We start from the raw sequence: 24521 nt of genomic DNA, 5'->3' as shown, positions 1-24521 counted from the left end.
AGCATGAGAGCAGAAATTGAGCTTCATGACTGAATTTTAAAAATAGAAAGGTAACAAGCTTCCAACCCCAAAGTGCTGTGCTCTGCTTCCGATGCCATTTCAGGCCCTGGGAGTGCTCTCAAAGAGCACACAGCTCCACTGGGAAAAGGTGAAAAATGCCTTCCTACATAATATGTTGTCTGAACTAAGAGAATTATTTATGGTTGCTACATTTATTATACATTATTATAAACTGTAAGCTGTTATGAACTATGAAATGTTTATCATTTCACTGGATGAAAAATAATTTAGTTATTTATAGAAAAGTGTTGATAATGTTAGACTGAATATATATGTTTTAAGAGTAAACTTTCCCTATTAAACATGTGTAAAGATAAATGCAATCTACAACACTGTATGATACATTTTCCCATTTTAGCCTCTAATCTTTCCCCCTGGGCAGTACCTGTTCTTGCTGAAAACTACTGAAGCATTCTTCTCTACCATTTGTGAAGTGCCTTTTCTTTCATGTTTGAGAATGTGGGAAAACCACATGATAGATCATGCAGAAACTACCCAAACCCCCTCCCTTCTACCTAATCTGCAGCACAAGGATGTCTTTATATATATATATATATATATGTATAAAATCCTTCAGTACATCTGATTTTCTACAGAAGCGAAGAATCATTTCTTCAGAACTGTGCCCATCTCCTCCCACAAATGGCTTTCAAGCAGGGCTTTGAATTTTCCTTTTTAAATGATGTTCACTAAGGAGAGGGGGGAGACGGGAAGAGGAAAGGACACTGAGAAAAGGCTGAAGGGAGGAGCTGTTAAACTGATGTAATACACAAGCACAGCAGCAAGAATCCCCATCCCCACCAGTATTTCTGCTTTATGAAGTACAATTTCCAAATGCTTTACATTAGGCCTAATAGGTCAACTGGATGTAGAATAGCTCCTGCAAATTGATAGCATCCAATAATTGCTCATGCACTTATTACCTGCAGAACCTGCAGTGCTCTTGATTTCTCGGTGCTAGGAAGTCTCAGGATGACAGTCTGCTTATGTCATTTCAAATATTTAAGTTAGTCTAAGAAACTTCAGACCCATTCAACATTTAAGAGACTTTTTAATTTACTTCTAAGGTGAGAGACAGAACAAAAATGGTTTACACACAGTTTGCACTGCCCCATCTTTTGTCTACCTCTCACTTGCACCAATCTGAGTGTGCCAAGAGAGAAAGCTACTCCCTGGCTAATAGCTGTGAGATCAGCCCAGGATCAGCACAGGGCAGCACATGGAAAATTCAGGTTCCAGCTGAACCTTAAATAAACCACATTAGACATTTTTCTGCACACAGGTCAAACAGTGCAATATCAAGTGACATTCTGTGCTATAGGTATTTTCACCTCAATGGTGCAATGAGCACTCATGTTGCTTTGGGGTGCATGAGGCACCGTGGTTTGGATCTATCACTCTTGATAACTCAGTATGACACACCAGATTAGAGTCTGCACTTTTCACACTGGAAACACAATCACCATGTGAGGGGAAACCTTTTTGTTTTCTTAAAAAACAAGAAAATAAACCAACCATCCAACCAAAAAAATCCCCCCAAAACCCCTGCACTTTATTTGCTTCTCAAGTAGTGGAACATCTCTCTTTCTTCAAACCTTAGTTGCCCGCCAGACAACACATAGGCAGCAGATTAAACTGTAACTGAAAACCTCTGAGTGCAAATGAAGTGGTTTGTTCCACAGTCAGAAACCAGGTTACTGACTCCAGCTCTTTTATTCTTCCTTGCACTCCACCTGCTTCACACAACGGGTCACTCCATGCCCTTCCCTTCTGATTTTGGGTAATTGAGCTCGTCGCTCTTGCCACGCTCCCCTGCCAAGCAATGCCAGGCACCAGCCTGTCACCAGTGGGACCAGCAGCTGTGGCACAGGCACATCCCCACACTCGTGTGTGGATTCACCAGTGGGACCAGCAGCTGTGGCACAGGGACATCCCCACACTCATGTGTGGATTCACCAGTGGGACCAGCAGCTGTGGCACAGGCACATCCCTACACTCGTGTGTGGATTCACCAGCCCGGCCAAGACGCAGTACAAACACCAAAGGCAGCACTGAGCAAACAGAGCCTGGAGGTTTCCAGTAACCAGAACAAGCAGATGCCTCAAAAACTCCCTGTACCCATGGCACAGTACCCAAGGTCAGCACCTTTATACCCTCCAACTGGCAAGACATCCCTGAGAACCACCTCATTTGCCTGCTTGTTCTATTTTGTCTGCAATTACAATGACTACAGGTGTCTAAATGGAGCAGCTTTCCAAACTAGAATTAGGAAGATTTGGAAAGGCTCAATTTCATAATGTGACTCTTGCAAAAGAAAGAAGAGTCCTACAGAGCTTCCAGCTGAAAGAAAATTAAACCCCACGAACCTCCACAAACTTCATCTGAAGAACTTGCAAGTACGAAAGATGAGTGTGAACCAACAGCTCCTGCCTTTAAACTGCTGGTTGGGCTCTACGTGCCCAAAAGATGCCACACACAGACTTCCCTACTTCATCCCACCTGCTGGGTGGAAGAACTCCTCCCTAGGAATGCTCTTTCCTTCCCCAGACATGGATGCCACCAGCTCTGGGAAGGTAAAAACCTCATGGCCACACACTCAGCTGTGCCTCTCCTCAGAGAACAGTCCATGGGAAGAAAAACCAAGCCCTTCCCACATTTACTTTCAGAGCAGAAGTTGGGAAAGCCATGCTGCATGGATATGGACACACTGGAATCTGTCTTCTCTGCTGAAGAGGATGGACATCTCACACTAGCCATCCTCGATAAGTCATTTTGAATCTGGTGAGACAATTGGGAAGATCACGAAGCATCTACCACAGCAGCCAGCACAGAACACTTTCCTGTAGCAGGCATAAGTGATTTTGGAAAAAAATTAAAATCAAAAACCCCAAAGATTAAGAGGAAAAACCTAATTGAAGTATTTGCATCAAAGAAACCTGAATTTTAAGGCAGTGAAGCCAAGGTGGCAAATTGGAAACAATTTGCTTAAAAATGTAACAGACATTAATACACAGTGTCTGTCTACAAGACAGGATGAAAGTGCTTGTTACATCACACCCTGTAAGTATCACAGTCCTTTGCGGATAAAGGAGCAGTTATATTCACCTCTGAATCACGGCCATTTGGCCACAAGTTTTCTACATATTCATATTCTTTCTTTTTTTTAGAAGAGCTGGGTAATCAGACAGGTTGTGGCCAACTTGACCCTTCTTTGTACCTGCAAAAAGACTCACAGGAATTTGCAAGACTTAACTATTAGGCAAATCTTTATTTCTGGCTTCAATTGTATTATAATTTGTGACTCATGAATTATATTATTCAACATTCACATGAAAAATAATAGCTATCGTATTACTTGCTGGAATAAGAGTGGATCGCTGCTCTTTAGAGTTTATTCAAACTGGCAACTAATAATATTTTCCATTTGTCAAAAGTCTCCAAAGCACAATGAATTTTCAATTTATTATATTTAACATTCAGTGAAGGAGGACGCTGTCACTTTCAGCACTGAAATCCCAAACAGAGAAAGTAAAACAAATCACTTCATCTAGAAGCCAAACAAACAATTACATGGAGGAACAACGCCAAAAAGGAAACCAAACAGCTGCGTTTGCCAGCCCTTATTAACAGTAAAAATAACACCTTATTTCATTTTCTGAGAGTGACTTGTTATCACCTGAAAACCAAAACAAAGTCTATTAGTTTACAAATGAAAAGTGTCATACCATGAAAGTGATATTCCAGCAGAAAAATACTTGGGACTGAATTATCAGGTGTTCTCAGCACAAGATTCACAGATCCTAATAATCCCAAGGAGGCTGTGGGTCCCAGCCATCAGCAAAAGGAGTCATTAAAGGCTACTTTTATTGCAAAGCCCTGTCAAAAACACACGTATTCTTGTGGTAATCACAGACTTGTTTAGGTTGGAAAAGACCTTCAAGATCATTGAGTCCAACCATCAACCCAGCATTGCAAAGTCCACCTCTAAACCTTGTCCCCAAGTGATACATCTATACACCCTTTAAATACATCCAGGGATGGAGCATGAAGGATTTAGAGCAAGTTTAAGAGCTACGTTAGGTTTTTTAATTATTCCATTTAAAAACCCCAATCAAAACAAACAACACAAAACACTGCACAGTAAGACCTAACAGCTAACGCCAGCTCTGATTTAATTTTACTTTTGCCAAATCATATCCAAAACCATAATTCAGGGTTGAATTGCAAACCAGCAGGAACTACCTGAAGCCTAGAGCTGCCTTCTTTAGATGGTAACGAAACCCCAGCCAGGTGCCGTGTTCAGGAACACACCACCACAGCTTGCACCCAACAGCTACAACACGCTGCAAAATCAGTCTGCAAGTGGGACACTCTTTGTAAGCTCCAATACAAAGGGGAGGCACCAAATGCTATTAACTGCTCAGTCATGAGATGCTTGTTTAACCCTCCCCATGCAGTCCAAGCAGAGCCCTACTGTATTAGTCCAATTGTGAGCAACAAATCTCACTACTTAATATGCAAATTCCCCTGGTCAGTCTTCCATAGAAGCACCATGAAAGCAGTTATTGTAACTTCAAATTAGACATGTGATAGGCAGCACTGCACAGCACTCTAAAGAAAATATTTAAGAAACTGTTGTCCAGTTACTGAGAGCAGAGGTTGAGCACAATATTTGGCTTTCTCAAAGTTAATGAAGCTCCGGCACTGCATCAAACGCTGCAGGAGGAATTGATATTTTTAATAATCTCCTCTTCTAGCACGTCAATCAAATGTGCAGCCCTATTTACACTTGTCCCTATTATCACTGCTGGGTGATAGGGGCAGCAGTAAAGAAGACAAATTTCAAACAGAATCAGTGTCTTTTATAACAAAGAAGGGCGATAAGAACTCCAGCAGGCAGGCGAACATCGTGTCAAGGAGAGCGCAGCAGCAATCAGACAGCTGCAGCCAAAAGGCCTAATCTGTAATGACTTGTCATGCCCGTGCTTCTAGACACTGTATTTCCTGCTCTTTCCTTATTCCACACAAAAACTGCCTCGCTGGACTTTACCAAGTAAGACAAAGTAATATGCAACTTCTAATAGGGGTAAGAGTTTGCCAGAAGAAAATGAACAGGCTCCTCCTTTTCCTTCTCACTGCTCCCCTTGGAAGAAGGAAAACAAATTGAGGAAGAGCCCTCCAGAAAGGACTTGCCTGTGGGGATGGAAGCTGGCAACCCTGATTTTGCAGAACTGAACACACCTGATAAGCTGTTAAACCTTATGTACTGACACAAGTGCACAGTTTTCCAGCAGTTAACTCCAAACCCAAAGCTCTTCTGAACACACAACTGAAGAAGTCACATAATCTGGAAATGACTGGAGAATAGCTATTTCTTGCCTGCTCTCAGCATCCTGCAGGAACTCAGTCACCTTTGACAGGGCAAGAAGAGAAATGGTGCTTGGCTCCTGAGAGCCTGGAATATCAGGTGGGAGACAGCTGAGCTAAAGATATGAAGTGGGGAAAAGCCCTGTCTACAAACCATTTAATGATCATCTTTTATTCTTCTTTGTGTCTCTTTTAATGAGTCCCCAGTAAATCCATCTCACCATCCAGGACACTCACCACAATTTGGCTCTGCTGGACTAAAACACACTGAGCAACCAGGCAGGAACTTTTTCCTACCTATGACAAGAAATATTCTGTTGAAACAAAAACTTGCTAAAAAGAGCAGCGATGATGAAACGGCTGGTACCAGTCTGCAAAGACCATGTCATTTCCAGCAGGATGGGCAGAGCAGCATCTGTTAAATTCTTGGTAAGGAACAGACTCTTCCTGCTTCGGTCAATGCAAACAGAAACATGCAACAGTATTTTTGATTAGCTCAATCTCACACATGGAGACACACCTGAGGATATACAACAGCTCTCCGGATACACACAATCATCTTGACCTTGAAAAATACCCATAGTAAGAGACAAAGAAAGCACACGTGGCCAGGACATGCCGTCAGCTTCACCGAGCAGCAGAGAAGTAATGGGAAGTGCTGGCGATTGACAAAAAGGCTGAGGAGAATACAGGGATGTGACAAATCCTCATCTCAACTCCAGTGATACAATTGAGCACGATTTCTCCGCTCACCACAGCACTGCAATAGACCGAAACTGGGATGAATCAGACTTGAGATCTGGCTCCCACTTTCACACAGCATCACACACTGCTACTACTGTCTAATCAATCTCTTGACCACTCGTAAATCTCCAGGAAGCTTTTCCTTTCTGGGAAAAAGACAAAGCCTCCCCAAAATAAGTCAATCATTGGCAATGCTCTGGTTAGAACCGCAATGTTTCTGTTCCAAAACACCTTCCTAGGATTTATAAACATTCTGCCCCTGCTCATTGACAGCGATCTGAAACCGAAAACACCAGGTTAGGTCACAGCCCCAGAGCTGGACGAAACAAGCCTTATTTGGGGAGCAGGAATAAGTCATCTTTCTGCACAGGTCTAGTCTCCAAATCATGTTTGCTTGAGCTTCAGCTGGCTCACTTGCTGATGCCTTGAGACAGAAGCTCCCTTGAGAGATTTCATACTTGGTGTGGACATGTTTGCAGAATTCGTAAAGCTCAGAATTTGTGCAGGCTGGACTTTGACATATGGGGAGTCAGATTTATAGAAGATATTCTGAGGTTCTTTCAATTTAACCTAACCCCCCTTTTTTTCTTGTGGAGAGGCAGGAACAGATACGTAACGTTACAAAACAGGCTATTGCACACTGTAGCTGATTGTTTAAGACAGTCCTAGGAAGCTCATAATTCAACTGAAATTTCATCGCTTCTCACTTCAGCGAGACAACCTTAAGGAACATTATCCTTAGAGCATGAATCAACACGAGCCAGCTGACACGCATTTCACATCTCTTACATCTTGAAACCCCAGCTGCTGTTGTAATGCACCAAGCACAATGGGTTATTTAACCCCAGAGCAGCAGTGGGCTGTGCCATGGAAGCGCCACGCAGGAATACGCTCCCAGCAAGTCCACCTGGGACAGTATTGTGTGCACAACCTGAACAGAGACTGCCCACCTCATGTGCCACTACTGGGTGTGTAATCTGACTGTTTTACAATATCAGCCAAACTCTGGTAATGTTTTTTTCCTATCTCATTCATTTGATACCACAGGTAAGATAAGGGCGAGGAAATTAAACTGAGGCTATTTCTGTGACATGATCTCACCTTATAACACCTGGCTACCAAAGCAGACCTCAGGACAAACATCAGCAGAGCATTTAATGTAATTTTTCAGTCAAGATTTTTTGGGTATGTGATGATTCCTGCCATTCTTTTCCTCGACTGGTCCATTCCACATGACACTCTTCTGGTTTTTTTACTAGTTGATAAGTCTGCTTAGCACAGATGCATTTTAGGTAACTCCCCTCTTCCCCTTTTTTTCCTAATAGAGAAGAGTAAGGAAGACTCATACTAGTCAAAGTTATAAAATTCCTTTGAATGACAATGATGTGATTAAATGCAAGGGAGGTCGTGGAGTCTCCCTCTCTGGAGAAATTCAGAACCCACCTGGACTCATTTCTGTGTCATCTGCTCCAGCTGACCCTGCCTTGGCAGGGGGTTGGACTGCATAATTTCCAGAGGTCCCTCCCAACCCCAACTACTCTGCGATTCTGTGAAATCCCACACAGTTCTTAGCAGCTGGACTTACTGGTATTTCTATGAACTCTGTATCTGGCATTAATCAGCAGATGATTGTTTCAGATACAATTGTGAGTGCTGCATTTTTTTACATAATGGAATGACAGCAAAGTCACTGATAGAACACCCACCAGCTGGGACATCCAAAATAAAACCAGACTGATAAATAATATCCCGTAAGGTACATGGCAAAACGTAGACCTATGTCAGCAATTTTCATCCTGAAATCTGTGGACCCTGCACGTGTAAGGACTACTTATAAGTCAAGTGTCCCGTTGGTAGGCTGACTTTAAATGACTATAAAGCATATACAGCTCAGCTGGAGAACATCAGGGGTCCACAAACCTACAAACGTTGAAAAAGCAATCATTCAGGCATTTAAGTAGAGAAAAACATGAGGGTAAGGGCCGCTCACACTGCAGCAGTGTTCCCACACAGGCTTTGCTCCCTAAGTAGGTGTGCACTTGCACATGAGTGAGAACACGCTGCTCCAGCACCTCAAGTCGGTGGAAATCGATCACTTAGCATGGGAGACTTAGGCTGGAGGAAAGCATCCATCCTCCTCGGCGAGAATAAAAAGGAAAACAAACCCCAACCCCGCAGCAGCGCCAGGATCTAAGTGAAACGAAGAATCATTTTCCGCACACCACAAGGAGCTGAGCCCAAGGAAAACAAACTTTAGGAGCCCCAGGCAGGCCCTTTCCCCAGCCTGTCTTTTATTTCGCCAGCCGCCTGCCCCGGGGCCGCGCCGCGGAGCCCCGGGCACTGCTCCCCCAGCACTGACCCCCGACACAGCCCCCCCGGCACCCCGACAGTGACCCCCTGACCCTGAACGCCCCCCGGCAGAGCCCCCCGACCGGCCGGGGCAGCGGGGGCGGAGCGGGGGCTCTGCCCGTCGGGGCCATCCCGCAGAGCTCCTGCACGGCCCCGTCGCCCCGGGAAAGTTCGGGCGGGGGGGAACAGCCGGGGGAGAAGCTGGAGGAGAAGCAGGGGCAGAAGCGGGGGGAGCGGCCGGACGCGGCGCCCCGAGGCCGGCGACGGCAGCGCGTCTCCCCCGCCCGCCGCAGGCCCCGGCCCGCAGCGCCCGCCCCGGGGTCCCCCCGCGGGCCCCCCCCGGCCCAGCCCCGGCGCTCACCTCCGGTGCCGTCCGAGTTCTCGTTGAGGCTGCCCGAGGAGTCGTGGTGGGAGCCCACACACCCGCCCATGGGGCCCGCAGACCCGCCGCCGAGCCGCCCCCCGCCCCCCTCCCCTGCACTGAGCTCCGCCGCCGGCCGGGCAGGCGCGATGGCTCCGGAGCCGCCTCCCCGCTCGGCAACACCGCCCCCGAGGCGCGGCCTCCGCCCGCCGCCCGGCCCCGCCCGCGGGGCCCGCCCCGGCACCCGCGCCGGCGTGGGCACCGGCATCGACACCGGCACCGGCACCGCCATCGCCATCGCCATCGCCATCGCACCGGCATCGGCACCAACTCCGGCCCGGCAGCGTCGGCGGGATGCGGGACCCCCCGCGAGATGCTGGGGTCGGCGAGGCCGGGTCACCGGTGCCGTGGGTGCCGAGATGTGTTTATTCCCAGTGCAGCCTACGGCTTTTCCCCTGCTTTCCTGCTCTGTTTGTCCCATCTCTGGAAGTGTTGCCCCATCCCTGGAAATGTTTGTGCCCCACCCCTCGAAGTGTTCAAGGACAGGTTGGCTGGAGCTCTGAGCAACCTGAACTAGTGGAAGGTGTCCCTGCCCATGGCAGGGTGTTGGAGCAAGATGAGCTTTAAGGTCCCTTCCAACCCAAACCATTCAGTGATTCTGTGATTTGTCTCTGCATATGAAGAGAAAGTCCGCACACACTCGGAGATAAACCTCTGTCCCACTAATCATCCAACCACATCTGTGCTCTCAGACTGCCCGTTTAAAATAAAAATTTAGCAAAATTAGTGCTTCTTGGTCAAACTAACCAAACAGACCACTTCTCTGAGAAGGAAGGTTTGACTTCTGTGCACTTAATGCCTAGCTGGGTTATCTGATTTCAGTAGCAATCCCGCTGTGGGATCAGGGAGTTATGGTTCGTACACTATCAGATGCACTGTAGTTCCTTGAAACGATCAGCAATAAGTCAGAACATTTGAAAAATGGAAGCAGACAGTGCAAAAAATAAAGCATGGTAACAGACTGTGCTCTGGCTTCCCCACACGCTCTGCTATACGCGGCAGTTTAATGTTCTGACACACAGAGCAGCAGAAAACAAAACTCAAGCTGAGCATATTTTTCCTCCACAAAGATGACATTGCAAATGTGTTTTTTTAGAATTAGCATAGCTGTTTGTGGAGTTTATAGTCACTGCAGTGAAAGGAACGGATGGACAAAGCCGTTTCTCTACCATTAATTTCCCTGCATAATCTTCATACCAAAAGCCCAGCCAGCCTTTGGGAAGGCTCTTGTGTTGATAATTAAAATCCCAAATGTATGAGATAAGCTGAGTGCCAAATGCCAAGCACTTTGTCATCTGAGAACAAAAAGGCATAGAACTCATCTGCTTTATTGGGTCCAAATGGGGAGGTCAGAAGTGGTAAGAAAGTCTAAAGAATGATTATTAGAGTCTGAACTCAGGCCCACTAATTACAACAAATGCAAAAATTCCTTGTCCATGCAGACATTCAGACCAGATAAAGGAAACGGACAGAGCTCAGTTGTTTTCTTTTCAGATTTTATCTGAAAGCCACATGGGGGTTTGCCTGAATATACACGGGTGTAATAAAAATATCACAGAATCATTGAGGTTGGAAAAGAGCTCCAAGATCATTGAGTCCAACCTGTGACTGATCCCCACCTTGTGAACTGGACCAGAGCACTGAGTGCCACATCCCATCATTCCTCAAACATCTCCAGTGATGGTGACTCCACCACCTCCCTGGGCAGCCCCTTCCGATACCAGAGATATGCCATATATGTACTGGGGGGGATTGAATGTAATTTCTTCCAAATTGTAGAAATATGGAAGGTAGTTTAGTATGTTTGCAAATTTTCCTAAGAGTAGGTGTGAGTATATCATCATCAGAGTACAGCAGCTCTGCGGGGAAATCATGGATTGCAGTGAGGCCCTTGGGTTGCGCACTGGGAGGGCTTTTGGATATCACGCTGCCCAGTGAGATCCCAAAAATGCCTATCTGTGAGGCGAAGGATGTGTGTGTGTCAACACAACGTGACTCTGTTCCATAACAGGGTGGCTGCAGAACCACGGACTGGCGTGGGAAAGTATGTCCCCACCGAGACAGCAGTCTGCTCGTGGAGCCTTGGAATAACACATCAATGCTTGTTTTTCCGCATGTTTGGTACTGAACTCTTTCATTAGATACCTCCTTGCTCTCACACACAGCGTATATAGTACACATGTGTGTATTTGTGTGTATATGAACACTCAAGATGGGCCAAAGTGAATATTTACCCCATGCATCAGGAGATACTTGCAATGTACTAATAAAGTAGCAAAGACAAACCGAGACTTTTTCTAAATGGACAATTTATTTTGAAGGTTATATTCCTCCTCAAAATAAGTTTCACGGGAGGCAATCAGAATTTCTGCCCTCCAATCTTAGCTCTGCTCCAGACACCCACTGTGGCCTTGGACAAGACACATAAGCTCGGCTGCTCTATTTCTATTGGTAGATTAGAGTTTGTCTACACATCTCTTGGGGGTATGGCCAGGATTAATTAATTCTTACTCTTTATTACTTGCTAACTGCCTGCAGTGCATGAGATGTAAAACACTGAACATCAAAAATGCCTTTTCACAGATTAAATGGTGTAATGAGTTGACTATTTCGTACAGGTACCACTGCCCTATATGGTTGGAAATGATTATTTGAGGGTAACAAACCCTAAATTGCCAACAGCTGAAGGATTTTCTTTTGGCACAAGTCCTGCTGGACTGTGTGTTGTACTGGGAGCACCAGAGCAATGGGGTTTGTGGCCAAGGAATGCAGCAGTAGATTCCCATATACCTTATGTTGGAGCAAGTCCAGAGGAGGCCAGCAAGTCGATTAGAGGGATGTAGCACCTCTCCCACAAGGAAAGGCTGAGAGAATTGGGATTGTTCAGCCTGGAAAAGAGAAGGCTTTGGGGTGACCTGATTGTGACCTTCCAGTACCTGAAGGGAGCCTGTAAGAGGAATGGAAAGAGACTATCTACAAGGGCCTGGAGTGACAGGACAAGGGGAAATGGCTTCAAACTGACACAGAGCAGGTTTAGATATTAGGAAGAAATTGTTTATTGTGAGGGTGGTAAGGGCCTGCCACAGGTTGCCCAGATAAGCTGTGGCTGTCCCATCCCTGGAAGTGTTCAAGGCCAGGTTGGAACGGGGCTCTGAGCAACCTGTTCTAGTGGAAGATGTCCCTGCCCAAGGCAGGGGGGTGGAAACTACATGATCCTTAAAATCCCTTTGAACCCAGGATATTTTATGATTCCATGATTGTCAGGGTTATTTCCTATATACTTCAATATATTAAAATATTTTATATACTTCACCAGTTTTTCTCTCCAACTGGGATCTCACTGTTTGCTCTCAGTCAATGGTGGCGGATTTTGCCATCACATGATGATACAGTGTGATAAATCTCTGTTCTCTGATGAGTCAGCTTTGTGTGGGAACAAGTATGAGATGCTGACAAATTGCATCAGCACTGAAACTTCTGTCTCAGGCATCAACATTTTGATTTTTATCAGTGCTACCCAGGGCCATAGTATCAAAGTCTTTAGTTTTTAAGTGAAAGTCTTCTCAGATCTCTTTCATCCTCCTTTTGACAGATGGGAAAGAGAGACATGACTGATGAGGTTATTTGCCAAAGGTCCCACAGGAAGCAGAAGCAGGAAAGAACCGTGGAGTCCAACTGCTGATCTTCCTCCTCAGAGAATCTGAAGAAATGTAACAACTTGCTATTTTCAGATTTACTTCCACATGGCTCTTCCTGAAAGCTAATGAGGCTGCAGCCTCATTTTCAGAGACGACATGATGGAGGTTTCCCTGACTCCATATGATGCACAGTACTTCTGTTTAGATGCGGTTTTGAGGAATGCTGGCTCTCATTCCAGAATTTCCAACAGCAAATTTTAGGCTGATTCCAAGCTAATATAATCCATCCCCTAAAAAACCATAGCAAAGCGACTGGTATCCATCTCCACCACCGCAATGCTGTGTCAAAATGATGTTAAACTGAGCAGAGTTTATTTTCCTGGAATGACCAAGGGAAAGAATTCTGCTGCACAGAGGGATCCCTGTGGCTGAGGAACCCATCAGACATCAGGAGCTGGCCAAGTATGAAGAGAATGAAGAGTCTGCCAAGTCCTACTCATACCTCCCTGTGCCCTCTGGTAATGCGTGTCCTTCAGCACATCCCCAGGAGCCCAAACTCACCACTCCAAATGCCTTGGCACACACCTCTTCTGCAGTAAATGCTGGGATGGGAAGTTTGAGCTTCTGAGGGAATTTCCATCAGTTGGAGAAAATATTGCTGTGGAGAACAATGTTACGTTTCTCTCCCGACCTCTGCAAAGCCCCATGCCTACTCCTGTGGACTGCTTTGGCAGGTTCTTTATCTTGTCTCTGTTAATATCAGAAGGAACAGTGATGCTTCCACTTGCTTTTATGTGTCTCTGCAAAGCTCTGTAGTTTTGATCTTCAGTTGCTGTAGAAAAGGGGTCATTGAAAAGGCTAAAAATTGCTATTTAATGTGCAGCATCACAGATACTGGTAGGAATCTCTAGGGGTGGTGTATTCTACTGCAGGAACCCCGTTGGATGGGGCTTGGATCAACATGGTCTAGTGGAAGGTGTCTCTGCCCATGGCAGGGGGGTTGAAATGAGATGACCTTTAAGGTCCCCCTCAACCCTGGGCATTCTATGATTCTATGATTTATTGCTTTGTCCTATCAGGGAGGTTTTGCTAATGGTCAAAATATACATTTTGAAAAAAAAAATTAATTAGCTTAGACTACTAAAGAAACAAAAGTGAAACACTGCTTCCCTCCTGTGGTGACCTTCCTGATTGCACAGCAAAACACTGCAATAAATGGCACATTTTAAGTGATTTTTTAAAATTATTATTATTATGCTGATGACATTGCAGCTGAGCAGTCACTCACATCCTGCTGTTATTGTTACAGTGCTGGAGTGACATTTCCAAAGCAGAACAGTGCTTTGAAGCACATGAAGCCCAGCTCTTGCTACTCGGCTGCGATGGAAGCCTTGAGAACCTTATCTCGTTACAACCTGCTGTTTGTGGACAAGTTCTCCTCTTACAGCTGCATTTGAATTGATTCTCTGCTCGGGTGGATGCAGGAGTGTAGTGTATCAGTGAGCTAAATAATGAAGAGGGTGAGTGGCAGCAGGACAAAGGGAGCACACGTGGATGCAGGCTCTGCTCCGGTGCAGCAGGAGCTGGTTTACAGCTGCTGGGTCACTGAGCCAGCACAGAGAACAGACCAGACAAGGGCTCTGTTATTACCATTTCTACATTTGCTGCTATTATCAATACTGTATTAGTATCTGGAGGGCTCATTCAGGGTCCCATGTCCCCACCTGAAGTAGTCAAGGTCAGGTTGGATGGAACTCTGAGCGACCTGGTCTGCTGGAAGGTGTCCCTGCCCACGGTGGGGGGGTTGTAATTAAATGATCTTTAACTCTTCCAACCCAAACTGTTCTGTGATTCTATGATTCTATCACACTGAAGTTTCAAAAGGAAGACATGGGGATGTAGGATGTGGTTTACTTTAGAAAAGGAACATAGCAGGGGCATGAGAAAAATATCTGTGGTCATGAATAAGTGAGAAGAAACAGGGCAAGAGATTAGAATTTTCTTTTTTTCTGTCCTTTTTGTTGTACAAGAATGAAGGGATGTACTATCAATGGTGAAGGGGTAAGCCAGGGCTGAATATGGAACAGTTTTTTCATTCTCCCAGGCAACCAGCAACAGGACAAGAGAAAATGGACTCAAGCTGTGCCGAGTGAGGTTCAGGTTGGATATGAGGAAGAATTTCTTCATGGAAAGGGCTGTCAATCTTTGGAGGGGGCTGCCCGGGGAGGTGGTGGAATCTCCATCCCTGGAGGTGTTCGAGGAATGACTGGATGTGGCACTCAGTGCTCTGGTCACAACTTGGACTCAATGGTCATGGAGATATTTTCCAATCTTAATGATTCTGTGGTTCTGTGATTCTGAGTAGACAGTGTAAGAAATGCATACCACCCAGGACCCACTGCTTCTCTTTTAGCTTTGAGCTAATGAACACCAAAAATTCCTCTGGGAAAGAAGTTTGTGAGTTCCTCTGTTCCTGGATTTTAGCTCCGCTTCCCAAATGCAAAGCATTTGAAATCAAAGAGCTATTCCTAGAAGAATATACAGACAACCTTCTCACACAGGACTGAAAATTGGGTTCATTTGAGGAGAAATCATACAGGTTTTGGCACAGGGAGAAGGAAGGGTGGAAAAGGAAAGATGCTACCTCCTGTCATAATGCTTCTGATAAAATTAAAGCTGAGACAGATGGTAATGGTACAGGCTAATGTTACCATATGGCAGAATCAATCATGCAAAAAATATGCTGCTTTAAGGAACGTGTGAAACTGATAGATGTTAATATTCCAAATATTTTAGATTTGTGTCTTGAGCATTCTCACAGGCTGTGGAGCTGGAAGAAGATTCTCATGCTCAGGAAGTGTTTGCCTGGACTGGAGTTAAACTCCTGTGGGTTATTCATTCTTCCACTGCTCTCCTCACTGGTAGGAAACATCTGGCCAACAGTAGTTTGTGTCTGGGCAGGTGCTCACCCAGAAGGGAAATGGGGACTGGGAAAGGAGCAAGGTCTCACTGCATTTGCAGGGCAGGTCAAGGGCACTGTCACCACTAGGTTGTCCTTGTTCCACAGTTTCCCAGGAAATCTGGAGGAGAGACACTGTGGGCCACAGCCTCAGGGGCTGGGACCTCCCACACCTCCCCGTAGCAGGGGAGGGGAGCAAGAGGAGAAGGCAGAGGGGTGAACGGCTGTGAGCCCAGACCTCTTCATTTCTATCAGTCAACAAAGAAAACCAGAAATCATGATATTGCCATCACTGGCCAGGTGCCTCCAAGACAAGGAATGATACAACTTGGCTCCCAGATTATTGCCAGCTCTTAGTTGCAGTATTCAGAGATGAATTGCTTTGTTCTCTTTTCTATGATTGAGCTTTGCATGGAAAGGGGAAAAAAGACCCCAAAACCTCAACCTGAACAAGATCCCCAGCACAGCAGGACACATTCACATTGAATTGTTGGATGACTTCACCTGGATGTACATCAAAAGCTTGTCTCTTCTTACCACTATGGTCTCTGAGGAGAAGCTTATTTTATATGTACTGTGGCTCCATCAAGTTGGTGGAATTACATCAGGGATGCTAAACTTGGATGAAAATGTTTTGAACTTTTGATGATGATATTAAAGAAAAACAACAGTGACAACAAGAGATCTTGGCTTGTGATGACTATTGTTTGTCCCCTATGCTGTATAGTGCCTTGGGATGTAGAATAGGATCCTATTGTTGTATTTCCAACAAACAAAGAGACAGTTTCTCTTCATGCCTTATTAGATAGTCTTTGTGTGAATCGAGGAAAATAACATGTCTATGTGAGACAGAGCACGGTGTAAATGATCCTCCTTGGCCGGTCCTGGTGGGGACGTGACCTCCAGTGCATGTGGAGAACCCAGCCAGGGAGACACAGAGCCAAGATTAAGAATCCATTAATTCAGATAGATAAACATTGCTTTATTTTCCACTTCAACATTCTACACTCTTCTGCAAACCAGTTCCAGCAATTTAAACTGAAGGGATTGTGGGGATTAGAGCCACTCTGTCAAGATTGGAAACCTCAAAGGGTGATAGTTAAGCCGAAGTGGTGCTGAGTGATCTCCAGTATTTCTACCAGGAAACTTCCTTATTGTACTACAACTAACATGACAGCCTGGATTCATGTCACCTGATGTCACACCTGCAATCTGCTGACCAAAGATACTCATGATAGAAAAAACCTGAAGACATGGGAAAATGGTTTAAATATTGACATTAGTAGAGCATCACATCCTGCATACGGAAATAGGAAAGACCTCTTGCTGAGTCTAAAAAGAAACACTTTTTTGGGAATGGTGCCTGGTAAGTGACCATTTCTGAGGTTTCCTCTGTCATTTGGCTTTGTCAGCGTGCAATGCCAGGTCCAGGAGATGAACTGGCTGGGCAGAGTGAGCTCCATCAGAATCACAGAATTACTGAGGTTAGAAAAGACCTCTAAAACCATCTACTGACTGATCCTCACCTTGTCACCCAGACCAGAGCACTGAGTGCCATGTCCCATCCTTCCCTGAACACCTCCAGGGATGGAGACTCCACCACCTCCCTGGGCAGCCCCTTCCAATGCTTGACAACCCTTTCCATGAAGAAATTCTTCCTGATGCCCTGTCTTAACCTCCCCTGGCACAGCTTGTGGCCATTTCCTCTCATCCTGTCCCTTGTTCCCTTGGAGCAGAGCCCGACCCCCACCTGACTCCACCCTCCTCAGGGAGTGGTAGGGAGCGAGAAGGTCCCTCCTGAGCCTCCTTTTCTCCAGGTTGAGCCCCCCCAGCTCCCTCAGCTGCTCCTCACAGGACTGACTCTCCAGACCCTTCCCCAGCTCCATTCCTTCCTGGACACTGTCCAGCCCCTCAATGTCTTTCTTGCATTGACGGGCCCAGGACTGGACACAGTACTCGAGGTGTCTCACCAGAGCATCCTTCAGGATGAACAGTCCAGGACTTGGAGGGCTCATGGGCTCACAACATCACACTTCCCACAGCACTGCTGTCCCCAGAGTAAAATTCTGCCTTAAGTAAGAAGATCACTTCTATTGTGCAATACTAGCTTTTTTCTCCATTTAAGCTCTCCCTTACAAAGTTACCTTCTAATGAATAAACCTTGGGGGAAAAAAATGTTTTTTGCCAAATATAAAAAGAAAAAAATCTGTGAACTTCCACCATTTCTGTCAATGCCAACAGTATCCGTACACATTGTAATCAAAAATGAAATACTCTGCACATAGACAGAAGTGATAAAGTAATTTGTATCATCATCTTTTCAGCGATGCTTTGATAGTTATTTCTCATTTTGTATTCGTACATTTGATTTTTTCCTGCCTAAGCCTGTTTTTTTGCATTTGCCCTCATTGAGTTTCAGCTGACAGATTTTGTCCCATTATCCAAATCAATCTGAATTCAGGACCTGTCCTCTGTAACATTTACAACACCTCCAAGCTCATAAAACTGTATTATTTTTGCTATCATGCAAATGAGTTTTTGATGGACATGATGAATTAAACAAGCTCCTCTGTCCCCCTTTGAATTGGCCTGTTTGGGAGCTGTATTTTCTCCTGCTTATGCACCTAAATTATGGTGCTTTTGTTTATGTTCTTATTTTGTTCACATGCCCCTAATTTGCTCATGAGACTGTCATGAGACTGAGTACACAGACTTTTTACAGTCAGGATATTTCACATCTGCTTCTCTCCTGTCCATCAGACCTGTTATTCTGTCAGAGGAGGAAATTAGATTGATTTTATGTGATTTGTTCTTGAGAAACCCATGCTGGCTTTTTCTTCTAATTTTATTATCTTCTAGGTGTTTATATTGATTATTTAATAATTTGTTCCAGTATCTTTCCAAGAAATAGAGTTAGGTAGGCTGGTGGATTACTCCTCGGGCTTCTTTTTCTCATTTTTAAAGCCAAGGCACCATTTGTTTCTCCTGTCCCTTGTCATCTGCCACCATCTTCTCACAGATACTCACTAATGCTTTAGAAATTTCCTTGTTGGGTTCACAGGTGCTCTGGGATGGATTCCATTAGCTCTACTGACTTCAGGACATCCACACATTTCCATAGGTGTCCTTTTTGTATTCTAGCTTCCATGAGCAGCTCCTTTCTAGCACCAAATGCTAGGAAGGTGAGGGAAAATGATGCAGCAAAGCAAGTGCTCTCCAAAGCAGAGCCCAGGCACAGACAGGCAAGTGCCCAGGTGGGGAGCTGGGAAGTCTCTACAGCACAGAAATGGTGCCTCTCACACAGACCTGCAGGAAAAATGAGATCCTGGTTTTGCAGCAATTATCTCTGGAGCTCCTGCTACCAAACAGGGATTATTCCCTCATTGTGAGCTGCCGGACACTGCTGAAGGCTACAGAACAATCAGATAAATTGGGAAATGCTCTGTGATGTTGGTTATACACCCAAACTGGTCTGTGAGGACATCTATGACCCACACAAGGATACAGGTGCATTTGAGGGTTTCTGGCAGTTTTGAACCTGTAACTGTAAATTTGAAAAAAGGAATTGGAGTATCAGCACAAAGCACCTGCTGCGCTGGGGACTTTGGGACACATCACTTGCTGATTCAGCCATGGTCCAGGTGATAGCCCATGTCCAAGGCCATGTCAGGACCTTCAAGAGAGACTAGGCATTTTCTGCATCTTTGTTTGAGTGCATTTTTGCTGGTCCGAATCCAGAAAACTCACACTAGTGCAGCTTTGCAGAAACAAGAGACCCTGCTGGTGCCAAAGGCACAGGAACACTCATGATGTGCCTGGGACACTCCAAGTCTTTATTTGTGTGGTGCTGCTGGACCACAGAGGCATCGTGGCATTTCACTTAAACATGAAAGTGTTAATTATCATTGGGCAGGCAGATGGAGAGAGCACAGTGTAAGACTGAAATTTCCACATAATTTATTTCATTTATTAATTATTAACTTCCAGACTGTTAGGAATACATTTACAAGGTCTGGGAATTAAAGTGGGCAAGATTAGATCATGTTCCTACCTTTCACAACAATTCAGCTTTTTATTAAATTTCCATCCAGGAGGAAACTTTATGCTGATGAAATTATTTGAGCAACTATTATAAAGAATCATAAAAATCCAAATTACATTCAGTGCAGCAGAAAGAGGAGGTTTTATGAGATTTGTTAGAAAGCATTTATCACCTGGAAACACACCACAGTCAGCTAAATCCACTTTGCTCTTAATTTAACTGCTCAAAAGTGACTGGATGACTTTTTCTTAATACTTAAATCACCCAAAGCAATTACAGAGCATTACATACATCTCATTAAGCTTCAGACCACTAGGGTGAGCCAGACTATAGCCAATGCCAGCTCTTGTGCAGCGTGAAATGGAAATGACATCTCAGATCACGAGATTCAGAACAAATAAGTCAAAATGTGTGATTAGGGCTCCTGCTTGTCATCTCAGTACTAAAATGCTTTACCCCTCCCCTTGCCCCACTCCCTTGGAAGTCTGGATCCATCTGTGCCAAATCATTGAAACGGCTCCTTCAAGTGTTTTGGAAATCCTGTCCTCTTCATGCATGAAGAACACTGAGTGCCCAGCATCACCTATTTCTTGTCCTGGGGCTTTCAAGGTCCTGAATTTCATTCTGTGGCTGGGGATCTCTCTAATCTTGATGCAACTGTGCCAGCAAAAAGCCTGAAAAAACAGCCATGATGATTAGAGGGATGTAGCACCATGAAAGGCTGAGAGAATTGGGATTGTTCAGCCTGGGAAAGAGAAGGCTTTGGGGTGACCTGATTGTGGCCTTCCAGTACCTGAAAGGAGCTGACAAGAAAGATGGAGAGACATTATTTACAGGGGCCTGGAGTGACAGGACAAAGGGAAATGGCTTCACACTGACAGAGAGTAGGTTTAGACTGGATATTAGGAAGAAATACTTCCCTGTGAGGGTGGTGAGGCCCTGGCACAGGTTGCCCAGGAAGCTGTGGCTGTCCCATCCCTGGAAGTGTTCAAGGCCAGGTTGGACAGGCCTTGGAGCAACTTGGTCTAGTGGAAGATGTCCCTGCCCATGGCAGGGGGTTGGAACGAGATGGGCTTTGAAACCCTGGAAGTGAAGTAAAACAGTGCCCCTTCCTCCTCATGGATTTGTAATAACTTTCAGTGGAGAAAATCTATGAATGTTTGCAGTAGAGAGCATTGCAAATTACACTGGAGCTTTCTTACTTAAGGAAAAACTTCTTCAAATAGTTTGAAAAAAGCCTGCCAAATATTTGTGTATCGCATTGCTGGATGAACAAACAGGGCTCTGCAGGATAGCACAGTCAGCTGGGCATCATTTAAGTTAAACACTCACATATTTCTCCCTCTTCATGTTCTTCCAACACCAGAAAACAAAGCTGCAGTTTGCTATTATTTATCCCCTGCACTCACTGATGTCAGTCACTGAATAGCCCTTCAGGAGATTTTATTGCCCTGAACAGACTGCAAAAATGTGGGCTGTTATCTCAGAGCAGATTGAGCCCATTGATACTGGGGAACAGTTCTCTGGCTCTTGAAAATCTCCCCTGGTAGTGTCATGTCCTTGTTAACAAGTTTTTGTAGACCTGGGCTGGCTGAACTAGTTCAGTGATTGCTTCTCTTTCCTGAAGCTTAACTCGAAAATCTCTGCTTTGCTGTACTCAAACAGAGCTTGGATGCTTTTCCTTGCAGGCACTGGCTCCTGTTGCAGTGAGAAATGGTCCTAGAAGCCTGAGGTTCAGGCAGATACTTGGTGGACTGTGCACTGCAGCACATTTTTTCTGTTTGACTTATCTCCTGCACATCTCCAGCATCCAATTCATAGGTGAATGGTAGAACTCCTAGATTTGCTCCTAGGTGAGATATTTCAAGGAATTTTAGGAATTGGGATTCTAAACCCTTTTCTGCTCTTTTGTTACAGCAAGGACGGAAAGGACTGAGACCCTTTATTACGTTGAAATAAATCTTAAGGGAATCAAACCTCATAGCCACGTCTTCCATCAGTGTCACACGGGTCTTCAGAGCACACTGCAGTCCAGGATGGAGACTGGCAAACTCATTCTGAAGAAATTCACTCGTCCAAGAGGCAGCATTAACCTAGAATCATAGACTGTTGAGAAAACTCACCTCAGGAAAATCCAGCAGTAACAGCAGGCCCATGCAAGTTTTTAACTTGTAAAACAATATTTACTCGTAAGAGCTGTCAGAAAACTCCAAGAAAATGCGATCATAAACAACTTTTATTCAGCAGAGCCATTTCTTTCTGGTTTATGGCCCTAGCTTTGAACAGCTCCATCATTGTCAAGAAAGTGACACTCAGTGCAAGATGACAACCATGGGACATGTTAAATACCAGCACATGCCTGTAACAGTGAGCTTTGGGGGACCCTATTTTTAAGAGCAAGCCACCTGATTTGCTTCCTGAGGGAGGAAAACACATGCCAAAAGAGCAGACACCCATAAAATCATCAGTGTTTGGCTTTCTTGGACATGAAGAAGCCACAGAGCCATTCCACAGGCCCCAGATAATGAACTATGAATGATGAGAGATATAAATTGCCCTTTGTGGTGCACTTCTCTCAGGTTGTTGCCACTCAGCAGTAAAATCCAATTTACAAGTGTTTCCCTCCTTTCCCCAGTCCTGTTTGTGGGAGGGTGCTCCTCATCCCAGATGTTTTCAGTGCTCTCCGAGCAAACAATCTCCATGTTGCATCTGCAGCATTTAGGTGACAGCAAAGTAACCAAGGGAAGAGGTGGACTAGTACCTCCCCAGCTGCCTTCACTGCCGAAAGGAGTGCTTATGTCATGACACCCTTGATCTCCTTAGGTCTCTTTTTCCTAATTTTCTGTGTAAGTCTGTGTTTCTTTTCTTGAATACCTTCCAGTTCCCACCCTACAAACTCCTCTTGCATTTCTTATCTCCTTCCATTCATGAAGGAAGGACTGAGACTGTCCTTCTCCCTGATGGAGTTTCTTCCATCTCCCAGCTTCTCAGTCACGTTGTGTGGAGATGGTTAAAGTCCTGGGCTGATAAACAGAGTGCTGAAGAATGGTTTTTCCACTTTGCCAGGCAGCGGAAAAAAGGCTCTCCTGATGCTCCTGGTGCCACACAGCTCCGTCAATGCACTTAGTGGGCTTTTGGGAACAAAGCATAAATATTTCAGAAGGGTGTTTTAGTAAGTGTTTGTTTGCTCAGAAGCTGTTGATTCTTTCTTGGGTAGTTGCTATGGTAAAACACGTTGATTTAAACAGGAATAATGATTCTCTCCTCATGTCTGTATATATGTTAGCTCTTGCAAACCATCTCACCAGCAAAAGAGATGGCTCTGAGACGGCAGTGCTTGGCACAGCAAGGCTTCATGGAGCACTTTGGAAAGCTCCTGCAAGGGCAGAGCTTGTCTGATTCTCTGAGACACATTGTGGTACTGCCTGTCCCAGACCTTCTGTCAGAGAACTGAGGCATCAAAACTTGCCTCTGTCTCCCCTTCTGCGGGAGAGTGTCCAGAGCATAGGACTTTGAATTCCATCCTCACAGCATGTTATTTCTGGATCTAAAGAAGATCCAAACTGCCCAAGTGGCAGAGATGAGGGGTGTCATCTGTTGGTCTGCTTGAGCACCTTTAGGAAAGGAGCTGGAGCTGATAACAGAGAACTACTGCCAAAAAGTACAATACACATAGAGAAAACACGCTACAGCAAAGAAACAAAAATAGAAAGACTAACTTAGATAAGGCCCTGATGGGACTGATGGACTGTGCCGTGTTGGTTGTGCTTGTTTAAACCTGTCTTTCTGTATTTATATCGCAGATTCCAGCATCTCTCACTTGGAATCTGCTTCAGAAGTGCTGGCTGATTTCTGTTCAGCAGGAGCACACATCCCTGTGTCTTCACCAACAATAACAGTGCTTAGCAAAGATGTGCTAAGAAGTGTGACCTGGACAGGAGAGGGAATGTCCTTTGTGATGCTGTAGGGTTGTTGACATGGGAACAGTAGCTCACCATACAGCATGTTCTTTCTTTTAAACCAGCAGGGAACTTTAATTATTCAGACTGAGAAACAGGCTGAAGGAACTGCTCGAAATGCCTTGTGCTGAGGCCAGTCTGTTCCCCTTAGTGATCAGATGTTTGGTGTCTCTCTTCCCCATTTGTATTCCTGCTCTGTGCCAGAGACAAGCAGGAGCTGGCACATGCAGCTTCAGCAGGGTAGGTACTTCCTGAGATCTTCTGCTGAACCTCCTCCCTGCTCCTCTCTGCTGCTCTGCCATGCTTGTATGATGGAATCTCTCCAGTCAGCTGCTGGCTAACTCAGAGGTGACAAAAGGTCTTAAAACATACTGGGTCCAAAAACTTTAACACCAGGAGTGAGGGTCCTGCTGTATCATGGGGATCCTGGGAAGCCGCAGAACCAGTCACTGGAACAACCCCCCCGCCCTCGCAGCTACCTCACAGCCACGGCTGTTCTTCTTGGGAAATGATCATTTTCGACATTTCATCTTCAACACTTCATCTCACAGCCAGTTCTCTCTCCACTGTGCACTAAAGGTCTATTAACAATAATGTGACACCTCGGAGATTCTAATAAAACCCCAAAAGTTTAGATCAATAGTTAATTAGCTGGGCCCTGCTGGCAGATGGTGCAGTTGGATGGAGCTGTCAGAGCACAGCAGTCTTCTGTGTTAAGTCTTGTCATCTCTGGAAATTTGGGACAGAGATGGTATTGTGAGCTTGCTGTACATTCAGAAAACCCACCCAGACATCTATACACGGATACAAGGGACTAACAGGTGGTCTAGGAGCTGGGATAACACACTACTTGTATCTCTGCATCTCCTTATTTTTAGCTTTGCAAAGTGGCTTCTATGTGCTTTAAAGCAAATTGTAAAGTCCATGTGGGTCTGCCTTGCAACTGCTGAGATTTGATCAAATTTATTGTCAGAAGTTAAAA

General features: G+C 45.2%; 1 protein-coding gene across 1 annotated transcript in view; it reads right to left on the bottom strand.

Moving 5' to 3' along the window:
- UBTD2 (ubiquitin domain containing 2) overlaps positions 1-9003 on the bottom strand; it is a 52996-nt gene extending 43993 nt beyond the window's left edge. Inside the window, exon 1 of the mRNA XM_027682651.1 lies at positions 8882-9003. Coding sequence (XP_027538452.1) covers positions 8882-8951 — 70 coding nt within the window. The 5' untranslated portion in view covers positions 8952-9003. The remainder of the gene's footprint in view (positions 1-8881) is intronic.
- Between the last annotated feature and the right edge of the window lie 15518 nt (positions 9004-24521).

This window comes from Neopelma chrysocephalum, unplaced genomic scaffold, assembly GCF_003984885.1.
Source record: "Neopelma chrysocephalum unplaced genomic scaffold, ASM398488v2 Primary Assembly neopelma1_63, whole genome shotgun sequence".
NCBI classification, from domain to species: Eukaryota; Metazoa; Chordata; class Aves; order Passeriformes; family Pipridae; genus Neopelma; species Neopelma chrysocephalum.
This window is presented reverse-complemented; position numbering and strand designations above follow the sequence as displayed.